Source organism: Phyllostomus discolor, chromosome 2, assembly GCF_004126475.2.
Source record: "Phyllostomus discolor isolate MPI-MPIP mPhyDis1 chromosome 2, mPhyDis1.pri.v3, whole genome shotgun sequence".
NCBI lineage: Eukaryota > Metazoa > Chordata > Mammalia > Chiroptera > Phyllostomidae > Phyllostomus > Phyllostomus discolor.
The window spans coordinates 104,136,069-104,149,506 of NC_040904.2; the positions used below are offsets into that span (position 1 = coordinate 104,136,069).

The following is a 13,438-nucleotide window of genomic DNA, read 5'->3' on the forward strand; positions in this document are numbered from 1 at the left end:
GCAGACACATTCTCAGGCCACCGTGAGTGTAAGGCCCATGGCCCACCATCTTCAAATTCCACAGATTCTCTTCATCACAGAGCGCATGTATATTCACTCAAAGAATTGGCAGGGAGTGGGGGGCATTCGGGCGGAAATCCTCAGTGTCTGAAATGGTTCCTTATTCTCCCAACCCACAGAAAGAAAAGTGAACAAAAGCAGTTCCTACACCTGAATTAGACTTTTAATCACTCAGGTCAATCTGTCTGTCCACCCATCCATCATCAAAAAGTATATCTCCTCACTGTGCCGGGCACTGACGAGACAGAAGCGCTCAGTCCACCACTGCCAGGTACGAGTTGACCTGGAGGGCTCGCTGTAAACGGTGCTGCGGTGCCTGTGCTGCCCCCATGAAGAACAAGTTGCTGCACTGTCTCGTTTGCTTGTTTTTACAAGAAAAACACACGATGAAAATGATATTTGTTTTATTGCATCATTTTACTGACTAGAACGCCAGACTTATAGTGGGTATAAAAATAACCATATTCTTACAAATAATACTTTGCTGCTACAGTACTGAATACTTAGTGGAGGTTGCAATTATAATACAACTTTAAATAACATTCTCATACTGGATTTAACGCCATCAACCAGGGGCTAAGGTATAAAGGTTTGCAAAGAGAAATCTAGGACGTGGAAACTCAAAAATTTCATATTCCAACTACATGTTTCATTTAACCATAAATCCAGCAACACGAACATTAAGAAAAGTCACAATAACCCACGATGAAAGACAATCCTCCTCTTTTTTTAAAGAAACAGACCAAGGTAATGCAGAAAGGTAAGTGGGTCAGGTTAGTTTCCCAGGTAGACTGGTTCCATTCCATCTCCGTGTGGTCCCATCCTCCCTACCCAGTAATTCTGTAACTGAAGTGCATTAGATGTGTCCAAAAATAAAATAAAATAAAACCAGAAGCTAAAGTGTCCTCTTCAAAAACCAGAATCTAATGCCCAGTAGATACAGCCAGTCTAAGATCTACCTTTTTTCAGGCCTGAACCTTTGGCTTCACAGGCTTTTCTGTGAGCAGTTTACACCAGCTGGGGTAGATTATAACACTACTGCAAAGATATTTTAGTACAACAAATTAACTGACATTTAATACTTTTAATGTTCCTAGTATTTTAACCAGTTTCCTTCTCTGGGAATTGGAGAAAAGAACAAGTAGAACAACACACATCGTAATCAAAAACCAACTCTGCAAAACCACACACCTTTTTTCAAAACATACACAAGAACCCCAGAATGAAATAAAATATCCCTTCTAATCCCCACTAGTTTTTACATAGAAAAATATCCCTGATATTAAGGGTACTTTTAAATAAGATGCAAAATATTGAAATTCTTCCTCTCTCCAAAGAATTGCTTTAGTTTTGAAATCAGTGTATCTTAGAACCATGGGTCAAACCAGGTTTGGGGCACGTTAGGCTCAACTAAGCCAGGAGCAACTGGACTATCCAACTCCAGCTTCTCCCAGCCAGGTCCACAGAGCTCAGGGGCACCCGGCACTGCACCCGTGGGTGAGACGGCTTAAGGGAGGCCCCCAAAAAGCCGCATGCAAGACCCGACTGTGTCTCCTCTGGGAGCTTTCACATAAGAATAAATGACGTCCTTCAAAAACATTTTTTTGGGCAGCCATCTAGCCTTGTATTGAAAAGATACTGCCCTCCCTTTTGGGCAACTTTAACAGTTCCCTCTTCAAGAACTTAATCATCACATCTCAGTTTTTGACCATAATGCTATCAGCCATCTTGATTACACTATCCACTCGGCAACGTGGGCTCTAAATGACAGCTACTTCTGAAAATAAACTTTTGTCAGAGGAGGATTTGTCAGCACTTAAGACCTTCAAATGAGTATGTTCCCAACTCTGACAATATTCACAAAAATATGCTTCCAATACGTGGGAGTCGTGCCATGGCCTTGCCATGGGAACAAGGCAAACCAGTCCTCACCCCAAGTGGACGTCCAAGTCCGGCTGTGCCCGTCAAACCCGGGTCGTCCCTCCACTCCTGCACCCAAAGCCACCTACCAACGTGCTTCTTGCTAAGCACAAGCCAGCTGCTCTTTTCCTGATGATGACCACAAGACATAGGTGTAATAATAAACCTGAAAAAGCTTTTTCACAAGGGGATTCAACTTTTTTTTGTACTTCATATCATTAGTTTAGTTATTGCTTAATGACATTTGGTTCTTTAAAAAAAAATACTTAGAACCCACTCTCTTGTGCCCTTTGACATTTGAACTACAGGGATGGTGAGGCAGGAGGGTGTCGTGAGGAGAGCAGGCCAGGCAAGAGTTCAAATCCTGGCTCTCCGAGGCAATCATGCTCTCTGTGGTTTCCCATGTCCGAGAAATGGGCACCCTCGTGCCCACCTCATGGGGGCCAAGTACCTGGCACAGAGACTGGCCAGGGTGGGAACACCTGAGATGCTATGTGATTATTCAGATTTCCTATTTTGTCTCTAGAGCCCTGGGGGGCTCATCGGGCAACAAGGAAAAGACACAAGAAATAAGATCTTTTGTTTAAGAGCTTAAGGAAGACCACAGATGCTAGGAGGCCAGCAGGTGAGCAGTGCCTTGCTCTGAGAGAGCCACCTTGCTCAGATGAGCCACAGGACAGGTGGTTTCTATCCAGCCCCTTTCTTCCCTACAGAAGTTTAAGGGTCTCGTGGGCAGTTAAGTGTCACTTTTCCCTTCCTCCCACCTTCCCCCAGCTGCACCCCACCCCACCCCGCCCCAAGTCACAGGACCGTGGCATTTCTGTGCGCATGCATTCCGGGTGCAGAGGCTGACACTGAACTCGTGTGCCGGAGCTGAGAGCTTCTGTTTGCCAGGGGTGCGTCCAGTCCTGTCCCTTCGGTCCAGAGGCTGCTGCTGCCCTACCAGGGGTTTCCCCTTGGCAGACAGCACCCTTCTGGAGGGACTAACCCCAAGCAGGAATGAAGCCAGGCTCTCCCTTCCTCACTCAGGGTGGGTGGGCAGTTGGCACTGTACGACAGTCAAGCGGTTTCCATGCCTCCTTGCACCCTCACGCTCTGGAGATGCACTTTCCCATCCCCTGCATGCCTCCTAGAAAGTGCAGATTTTATGTGAACTCAGTCTTGCAGGGTGCTTGCTTTTTTCACAGTAAAAGTAAAACAACATTCTTAAACCACTTCATATGCACAAAACCCATTCATAGGAAAGTATTTCGGAACACATAGGGAATTCTTTTCTGGACTCTGGGATTCTTCTCAAGAATGCCTTTGGGACAGAACACTTCATTTTGTGGAGCTTATGGTTTCCGGCCCAGAGAGATGATTTGTCAGCTGTGGTGTGAGCTAAAGGTGGCAGACACACATAAGCCTGAGCATAGCCCTGCACAGGGAATCTGGGTCCTGGGAATGAGCGAGGATCTGATCAAGAGCCAGGAAGCTAGGCCACCTCCAGTCCGTTGGCTCAGGTGAGCTGAGTGCAGGAGCTCAGAGCTCTCCAGTTCCATGTGAGGCCATGAGGCACCAGGGCTGTTTGGTTCCACAGAGATGCAAGGCCCAAGATTTCGAAAAGGTGATGCTCTGAAACTTTAAGTTGGCATCTGCTGACAAAAACAGAATTCTCTTTGTGTCTATCTCATGAGCTGAGCACAAATTAACTTCTAACAGGCCTCACACCTGACTCGAATTCCTGCTGCAGCAGGGGGATGACTTGTGGAGCCCACAGGACACAGGAGTTTGCACTTAAAACTGTTAGGATAAGGGTTACATACATTCTGAAGAGGTTAGAGAACCTTGAAGAAACAGCCATGCCCAGGACAAAGTTGTCCCCAAAGTCTACCCCATTTCCCAAAATATGGGTTCTGCTGGGCTCCAAGCTCCGGGGTGGGAACAGTTCATTCACCTGTGTTCTCTCCACTGCACTCAAAACCAGGGTATTTCGAAAGCAGACGGCGAGAATAATCACAGTTCCACAGGGGCAGTTAAAGACACCGAGCACCGGACACGGCCCCTCGCAGGACCCAGGGCACAGGCACCAGAAACTCGGAATTCCCTCCTGAAGGCAAACTCTCACTCCCTGCCTGTCCACAAGTCTTTAGTCTCCAGTGCTGACTTGAGTTAGAACCATGTTTCTGGAGAAAAATATATAGTAGTATAAAGAGGTACAAATTACTAGATGAACAAAAATAAATTACTTCTTCAGTGAATAAATAGCTTTGAGCAGTTGGTGGAGAGTTTATACTGCATTTGCGAACGAGATCAAAGGTGTGGTCCTCAGAGGTAAGCAGACTTACCTATGGCTCCATCCCAGCTCCCTATTCTTCCCCAGGAATCTCCGAGGCTTCCCAAAGCACGGGTGTTCCAGGAAATGGAACTTGCCTACTCAGCTCATTCCTCTAACCACACTCAGCTGTAGGGCCGACAGAAGCTGCTTTCCCGTAGTGGTGGATACCAGTGCAGACACAAGCTGCCCTCAGCTTTCCATTTCCACTCCCTAGGCAGCAGTCTCAGCCTCAGAGATGAGGTGGAGCCCCAGGCACCACGCTCCACCTGCAGGGATGAGAAGCGCCCCACCACCTGCACCTCAAACTGTTCCCCCAGGGCCTTCGCTCAGCCCTAGTGGCCTCCCAGTGCTGCTTGCTGGGTGGGTCTCATTGCAGGGCAGCTGGATGCCTCGAACTAAAACCAAATGCAAGTCATTTTGCCCTGATCCAGACTTATTTGAAAAAAGTGAGATTTAAATGCAAAGGGAAAAATAATCTTAAATCAACTGTCACCTTGACTGAAAAACAAACTGGATTTGTGTGCTGTGTCTCACAAGTTTCAATTTCTCCTTCTAGGGGTCGGCTCGGAAATGAGCACAAGCAGGCCTCACAACATGTTAAACTACTGTGCAGTAACCTACAGCATCACCAAACCGAGGTGGTGTGTGCATCACCACCATCAGTTCTTTAGCACACAGGTAGTGGGCAGAAAAACAACTAAAGAGCCGGCATTTTGCTGTAAATTAATCACCAAATGGAGGCCTATGGAAGTGTCTGGGGAAAAGAGGCCTTCTTTCTGGAATAGTCTTGAAAAAAATCCAAAAAGAGGCCTCTCTACCCAGTTTACTAAAGTGCAAACTAAGGCCAAACCGGGTCCTCACAGTGGTGCCTGGTGCTCTGTCTGCTCGAGCTGACATCATCCCTGGAGCCAGCAGCCAAGCTGCAGTCGCTCAGAGAGATGCTCCTGGTACTGGCCCATGTTCACATTCACAGTAACAACAAATGAACGGCCTGTAGCGTCGCGTCCACAGGTTCCATCTGTCCCCTTCTGCTTTGGCCAGGCCCCCACACCTGTCCCAATCTCTGCCTGCCACTCCAGTGTGGCCGCACAAGTCCGGGGAGCAGCCGGCAGGCAGGGCTCCCCTGGGGCAGTCCTCCGAGCGGCAGCGGTTGGTCTCAGGCCCCTTGCTCAGTGTGACGGGCTCCTCTCTCTTCTCACTTAGAAGTAGTCTCTTCTCCTGCTCTCATCACTGATGAAAGATGGGTTATACTGTCCTGGGAAAATGCAAGAATGCCGTGACCCCGGCAATCCAGTGTAGGCCGGGTAGAGTCCGTTTCGCTCAAGTTCAGGATTCCTTACATTTGTGGGCTGGTGGCCAAAGAGAAAAGAAAATAAAGTCAATTTATTATTCATGGTTTATATTTATAGTTTTTTTAAATGTTGCATTTTAATAACCCTCAGATGGAGGCAGCTAATACACAGCAGAGCAAGGTCTGATGCAGACGTCAGTATCTTCCCCTAGGCTGTCTCTTTATGGGAAAACCATCAAGTGCAGTCCAGCAACCTTAGACCAACACAGGAAAAAACTCTGCGTTAATTATTATTACTATCAAGATTATTAGCTTGACCTTTTTTCTTAATTTTAAAATTATATTTTATTGATTATGCTATTACAGTTGTCCTGATTTTTCTCCCTTCACCCTCCTCCATCCTGCACCCCCATCCATCCAGCAATGCCCCCCTTACTTCATGTCCATGGGTTGTGCATATAAGTTCTTTGGCTTCTCCATTTCCTATACTATTCTTAACCTCCCCCTGTCTGTTTGTTCCTACCAATTATGCTTCTCATTCCCTTTTTCCCCATTCTCCCCACTCCCCCTCCCCACTGATAACCCTCCATGCAGTCTCCATTTCTAGGATCCTGTTCCTATTCTAGTTGTTTGCTTAGTTTGTTTTTGTTTTTAAGATTCAGTTGTTGATACTTGTGAGTCTGTTGTCGTTGTAATGTTCATAGTTTTTATCTTCTTTTTCTTAGTAAGTCCCTTTAATATTTCATGTAATAATGGCTTGGTGATGATGAACTCTTTTCGCTTTACCTTGTCTGGGAAGCACTTTATTTGCCATACAATTCTAAATGATAGCTTTGCTGGATAGAGTAATATAGGTTGTAGGTCCTTGCTCTCCATCACTTTAAATACTCCTTGCCAGCCCCTTCTTGCCTGCAGTTTCTTTTGAGAAATCAGCTGATAGTTTCATGGGAACTCCTTTGTAGGTAACTCTCTGCTTTTCTCTTGCTGCTTTTAAATTTCTCTTTTTATCTTTATCCTTTGGCATTTTAGTTATGTGTCTTGTTGTGGTCTTCTTTGGGTCCAACTTGTTTGGGACTCTCTGTGACTCCTGGACTTGCATGTCTACTTTCTTCACTAAATTTGGGAACCTTTCTTTCACTATTTTTTTAAAGATAGATTTCCAATTACTTGCTCTTTTTCTTCTCCTTCTGGTACCCCTATGATGCAAATGTTGGAAAGCTTGAAGTTGTCCCACAGACTGCTTACACTATCCTCATTTTTCTGTATTTTTCTTCTTCTTGTTCTAAGTGGTTGTTCTTTGCTTCCTTATGTTCCAAATCATTGATGTGATTCTTGGCTTCATCCACTGTACTGTTGTTCCCTGTAAATTGTTCATTATTACAATTGGTGTATCTTTCGTTTCTGACTCTATATTTTTATGCTGTTGAGGTCCTCACTAAGTTCTTTGAGCATCCTTATAATCAATGTTTTGAACTCTGCACCTGACAGATTGCTCATCTCCATTTTGTTTAGTTCTTATTTCTGGAGTTTTGATCTGTTCTTTCATTTGGGTGATGTTTCTTTGTTGCCTCATTTTGGCAGCCTCCCCATGTTTGTTTCTATGTATTAGGTAGAGCTGCTTTGACTCCATGTCTTGGTAGTGTGGCCTAATATAGTAGGTGTCCTGTAGGGTCCAGTGGCACAGCCTCCCCTATCACTCAAGCTGGGTATCAAGGTGCACCCTTCCTGTGGACTGAGTACACCCTCCTCTTGTAGTTGAGCCTTGATTACTGTTGGCAACTCAATGGGAGGGATTTACCCAGGCCAGTCAGCTGCAAGGACTGGCTATGACCACTTATTACCAACATCCGCCCTCCATGGAGGATCAGCTGTGCAGGGGTAGGTACTGGTACTCCACCATGGTTTCCCAAGTAGTGCAGGCAAAGGTAGCCCCACCTGTGTTCTTCCCAAAGCCCCCCTGCATGAACTATAAAGCAATCTGAGATGGCTGCTACTTGTGCTGGGCTTGAAGATTCCCAGGCAAAGCCAAGCTGTGAATCTAGGCTGGCTGCTGCTGGTGCCAGGCCCGGAGCTGTTTAGCAAGAGGTATGAGAGCTGGGAGCTCACTGAGGCTGACTGTTGCTTGCTTGAGAGGATTTAGGAATTTGTGAAGCATGAGTCTAAACCAGCCATTCATATGGAAAAGTCACTGTTAACAGCTTGGGTAAGCCTGTCAGTTGGATGGGACAGAGTCTCAGGGGATCTCCAGGGCAAGGCAAACAGTATTATCTGGGTTGATGGAATCTCAGATATGGCACCTGCCTGCCTGCTCTGAGGCTCTGTGGGAGAAGGGATCAGAATGGCTTGTGCCCACCTTTTTGTCTAGGAGAAAGCTGTCCCCCAGGTCTCGCCTTGATCCCAGACACTTCAGTTCCTTCTCATATGCCACTGGTGCCTTTCAAGCCACTATCCTGGTGCCGGAGCTCAGATGGGGTGTGTCTGAGTAGTCGGTGTGTGGGTTCTTTCAGAGGAACTGCTTGGGACTCCATAAGTTTCTTCCATTCACTCCATCCCTGCTGGTTTTTGTAACCAAAAATTATGGGGACTTATCTTCCTGGCACCGGAGGCCTGGTGTGAGGCTGGGACTCCTTGGGAGATATCCCTCCCAAATTTTTATCCACCACACGTGGGTGTGGGACCAGGATGTTCCGCATCTCCATCCCTCCTACCAGTCTGGATGAATGTGGTTTCTTTAATGCTGTAGTTGTCAGACTTCCATTCAACTCTATTTATGACAGTTCTGAGTGGTGGTTGTTCTATAGTTTCATTGTAATTTAGTTTCATCCAAATTTTGATGTGGTTGTGGGAGGAGGTGAGCTGTGTTTACCTACACCTCCATCTTGACTGGATTTTTAGCTTGACTTTTAAAAAAAAGTGTCCTTGCTGTGGAGCACAACAGCTTTAAATCCTCTCTGGCATTAGCCGCACTCAACTGTGTGGAAGGTCACATGAGTCCCTGAGCAGGAGGCCCACAGCAATTCTTGGTATCTCTGACCATGTCCCTGCTTAGTGGGTCTTGCCTACCTGTCTGACGTGCAAAGGAAGCTCCCAGGGAATGACAGGGCTACTTTGAGGAGGCCATCATTTGTAGCCACCAGGGGATAATGCCTGCCTGGCAGAAATAAAGCACTAGATACTGCGTGTAACAAATGCAAATTCTAGGAAAGTACAATGCACACCTGAGACCACCGTGAGTGGCAGTGCTTTCGCCCAGGTGACAGCTTCATGCCATAGCTCAGGCTCTACTTCCACAGAGTACTCAGCCTATTTTTGAAATGAAGACGGGGTTCGTTTTAGTTCTTATCTGTATCTATTTATGGCAACTCTTTAGCTAATGCCACGGAAACACACAGTCGGGTCCTGTGACACGGCAGGCCTGTTTGTTGCTATGTTGTGACACCCGGCTGGGGTTGAGGACACCCCCACAAAGGCTGTGAGTATGCGGTCACTCCTGCATAAGACACCTGGTTAGTCGTGGCTGCAGTTATTAGAGCAAAAGGACTTTCCTGACAGAGAATAAAACAAACCCCTTATGCAGAATCAACAGACCCATGTGAACTGGAGCTAAGTTTGTGTCTATGTTTATCTTTCCGCTAGGACTTCTTGTTCTTCCTCCCAGTTTAAACTTTTCAGAATCCACAGAAACAATGGCTTTCTTACCACGGACAAACTTGCCCTTCCCATCCAAAGTCTGAACCGTCCTGGTTAATCCCCATAGCAACCAGAGGGGTTGCCGCTTCTGTCACAGCATTGCCTACTGCTATTAAGTTCCTACAGGGCAAGGTTTCATGTTTATTGCTATAGCTCAAACAGCTCCACATGGCATGAGAAGTCATCTGACATCTATTTTCAGCTCAGATAGTTCCGTATGTGTTTGCTTTATGGCTGACACAGTATGATGTGAAATGAACTGAGCAGTGGATGGGACTAGGACATGGATTACTCAGTGCGGGCCAGAAGAAGGAAATGTTCAAGGGAGTCTCCCATCTCTCCAAGTGACGCAGTGCAGGACTGGTTGTAGTAAATTATTAAACACCTACTGACTACATAATCTTCTAAACCTCTGAGAAGTGGCACTGAACTGTTCTCTACGCAACCACAGGAGGTAAAGTGAGACAGACAAGAGATAAAAAAGGAAAGGGCCAAAGGCTACGTACGTATCACCAAATTCTTTCTCTATTTTTAGTATCCAATCTTATAACTTAAAAGCAAGGTCAGCAACCAGAGAGTTATTGCTGCAACCCCATAAAAGTAATGTGCTCTATGGAAAAATGCCTTCATATCTCAATGTGAAAACTAATAAATTCCACGCAAGCAGATCATAAGTGAATTGAATATTGAATGATGTGAATAAGAGGCTTAGGCCGTCATTCTCTTTAGCTCTTAACTAGCTGTAGTGATTTTCCTACAGCAAAGCCGAATCCCTTTAATCTCAGTGGAAACTGGAGCCTGAGGTGACCCTAGATGCAGGAATACACACCGAGTAATACACATCCGTCATCTGGAGGAGGTTTTTGGTACTTCCGTTCTCATGCATTTCAATAGCTTCTCTGCCCCATTCTTGTGAGCGAGGGTTCTTGGGGTACTCAGCATATGGGGACATTTGGAAATCTCCACTTTTGAAGATGAGTTTGCTTATGTCATTTTTATTCTTTCTGTGGGGTGAAAAATATTTAAAGATACGAATGAATGAGTTTTATAAAGAAATGATATTTGTGAAAGCACCAGCTAGTAATTTACAAGGTAAATTAGACCTAAAGCTACCACTGTATTTCTTTGTAGCTGCCCACTGAGGAATGTTATTATTGTTGTTATTCTTTTTAGTATTTGCCCCAAACAAGTAAAAATGGCATTTAGGTGCAAGAAAAGATGCAAAAAAGTCTTCCAACCCGAGGGCCAGCTACCGTGGGCAAACCTAGACTCTCCCAGGGACAGAGATCAGAGCATCTTGGGGGTAGCCAGGGATCCAAGGGCCAAAGCGGAAAGGCCTTTGGGGTTGTTAGGCCTTTAGTCCACTGGTTCCCAACCTGCCTGAGCACCAGAATTTACATGGTGCTCACACAGATTGACTGAGACAGATGCTCTGGCCTGGCAAAGAGACACGACTTGTTCCCCAACCGCCTTTTGCTTTTAGCAAAGCTGGGACTAGAACACAGGCCTTCTACCCACCGCCCCCCGCCACTAGTGCTCGTTTATCACAGAAGCTACTTCACAAACCATAATAACAGAATGTTTTGTTTGCACAAAAGCCCACCTATTTCTACACCTACACATACTCTCAGGCCAGTGGGCCAGGGAAACCCTGGGACAAGTTCCCTGCTTGTGACCGCTCACTGGAAGCTGTGGACACATGTTACTCACCTACTCTAACAGGCATTTTTACTCCTGCTTGTCCTGGGTAAGATAACCTGAAGTTCCTTCCTTCTAGCTCATTTGCCTATAAGTAAATTTTCTGGGGAAAGCCCGAAATAACTCAAGGACATAAAACCAAATATCTAGCATGTGGCTTAGGTGTTGTCCCTCCTGCAAGTTCAGAACAGGCCTGCCATTGTGTTGCCCCCGGGAAGGGGGCATCTGGTCTCTAACAACTCACCATATTCACAGCTAGCCTGTCTTTCCAGTGATGAAAAGTCACAGGCTCCTTCCCCACGTGGCCACACCACCTGGTACAGGGCACCTAACAAACAGGAGGCTTATGTCCTATTGAGCAGTCAGGTTTTGTCTCTCCAGTTCATAGTCTTGGCCCCAGAATGTTATTTTCGCTCACACACTTTATCTTTGGTCGCTTGGTAGCAACTTTGTAAAAGACAGGCAAAGGCTGTACCATGAGGCCTGCATTCCCGAACGGGCAGTTCTCTTGGCAGCCCTACTGGGGACAGGGGAGATCTTCAAAGGTCCTTCATGTGAGCAGTCGAAGAAAGAACTTGCTATTTTGGTAGGTTTCCTTCATCTGTTATGTCGTGATAATTCCTGCCATTTATTATCACAAAATCATCACAGGTCATAATGTTTCCTTATCTGAATAAACACTCAGAGAAGGGGAGCCCCTCTGTCCCTTCTCTCCTCTCCCAGTGGAAACCCAACCCCCCAGTGCCCAGGGAGCCGGGAGCCAAGGGCACCGCCGCGTCCCTGCTCATCCCACGTGCTGGCTGCAGCTTCGCTGTATGCTCCAATAAGTATTTCAGGCAACCCCTTCCATTTTTGTCTGTTGGTTTGTTAGTTTGTCCATTTAAAGTCTTGATATACAATCAGTGGTTTTTAGTGCCTACAGAGCGGTGCAACAGTCATCATGATCAATTTCAGACCCATGTCATCACCCCACCAGAGAGAAACCGTCCTCCCCAGCCGTCACTTCTCAACTCGCCCCGGCCCACCCACCCCAGGCCCCCACCCTTCTGCTCTCCGTCTCTATTCGATTCGCTGATTTGGAACATTTCATGTAAACTGAATCATACAGTAGGTGGTCCTTTGTGACCAGCTTGTTTCATTTAGCATATTTTCAAGGCTCATGCACATTATAGCATGCATCAGTACTGCATTCCTTTTTATGGTCGAATAATAGAATAGTATCTTCCATTGTGTGGATATGTCACATTTTGCTTATCTCGTCATCAGTTGATGGACATTGGGGTTACTTTCACCTCTGGCTATTATGAATAATGCTCCTTGAACGTCCATGGACGTGTTTCTGTGTGGACAGTGTTCACTTCTCTTCGTATACACGTAAGAGAGAAAGTACTGGGTCAAATGGCAACTCTGTTTGATTTCCTGAGCAACTGCCAGACATTTTCAAAGCGGTTGCATCGTTTTCCGTTTCCACAGCAGTGTATCAGTGTTCTAATCTTTCCACATCCTCACACCAACACTTGTAGTTTCCTGGCTTTTAAATTGTTTTTAAAATAGCCATCCGAGTAGTTATAAGGTGGTTTTGATTGCATCTCCCTGACGGCTACTGATGTTAAGCATCCTTGCATGTGTCTGCTCGACATTTGTATATCATCTTTGGAGAAATAACTAATAGAGTTCTAGGCCCATTTTTAATTTGGGTTGTCTTTTTATTATTGAGTTGCAAGAATTCTTTACGTGTTCTAGATACAAGTCCCTCATTAGACACAGGATTTATTTATTTGCAAATACTTCCTCCCATTCTGTGGGCTGTCTTTCCACTTTCTTGATAGTGACCGTTGAAGCTGATGGGTTCAGGACAGGTCTCACCAGACTGTGCCACTCCGGCATGCAGACCATTTTGAGCTAAAGACAATCAAGGCCCAAAATACTCAGGAAGAGCTTTTATACCTCCCTCTAAATGCTGAAAAGAATTTAGACAGAGGGCTTGGTCCAGAAAGGGAGCTATCTCCAGAGACAACTACAAGGAGTGTGGGCTAAGTGTGGGAAGCTGTGGGGGTGCTCCGCGGGGCCTGCCTGTTCGAAGTCCTCTCTGTGTCCCACTGTCTCTGCGTGGCGTGGCCAACGCTGGTTCATAAACCACTTGCTCTTTCCATCCTCCCGTAAACTGCCTTCCTCCCCTTTGAAGTCCCAGGCCCCTACCCCTTCCTCTTAGCTCAGGATGGCACACAGCCTCAACTGCCTGACTGCCTGTGGGTTCCACATTTTTACATGCCGCTGCCCACCCCCTACATATGTAAGTAACCCCATTAATCTGTCTTATGTTGATTTGATTATTAGTCCAGCCAAAGAACCTAAAAGGGCAGAGAAAAAATTCTTCTTCCAACATAGCAGAGGTGTTTTCAATTTTGATGCAGTCCAGCCTATCTTTTCTGTTGCTTGTGCTTTTGGATATTTCTTTTCAG

The 13,438-nt window shown here is 46.0% G+C and overlaps 1 protein-coding gene across 2 annotated transcripts in view; it reads right to left on the bottom strand.

Moving 5' to 3' along the window:
• Positions 1-447: 447 nt before the first annotated feature.
• HEG1 (heart development protein with EGF like domains 1) overlaps positions 448-13,438 on the bottom strand; it is an 89,092-nt gene continuing 76,101 nt past the window's right edge. For both annotated transcript variants that reach the window (XM_036018215.1, XM_036018214.1), the window contains exons 17-18: positions 10,108-10,282; positions 448-5,646 (exon numbers count right to left, since the gene is read on the bottom strand). In XM_036018215.1, coding sequence (XP_035874108.1) covers positions 5,497-5,646; positions 10,108-10,282 — 325 coding nt within the window. In that variant the 3' untranslated portion in view covers positions 448-5,496. The remainder of the gene's footprint in view (positions 5,647-10,107; positions 10,283-13,438) is intronic.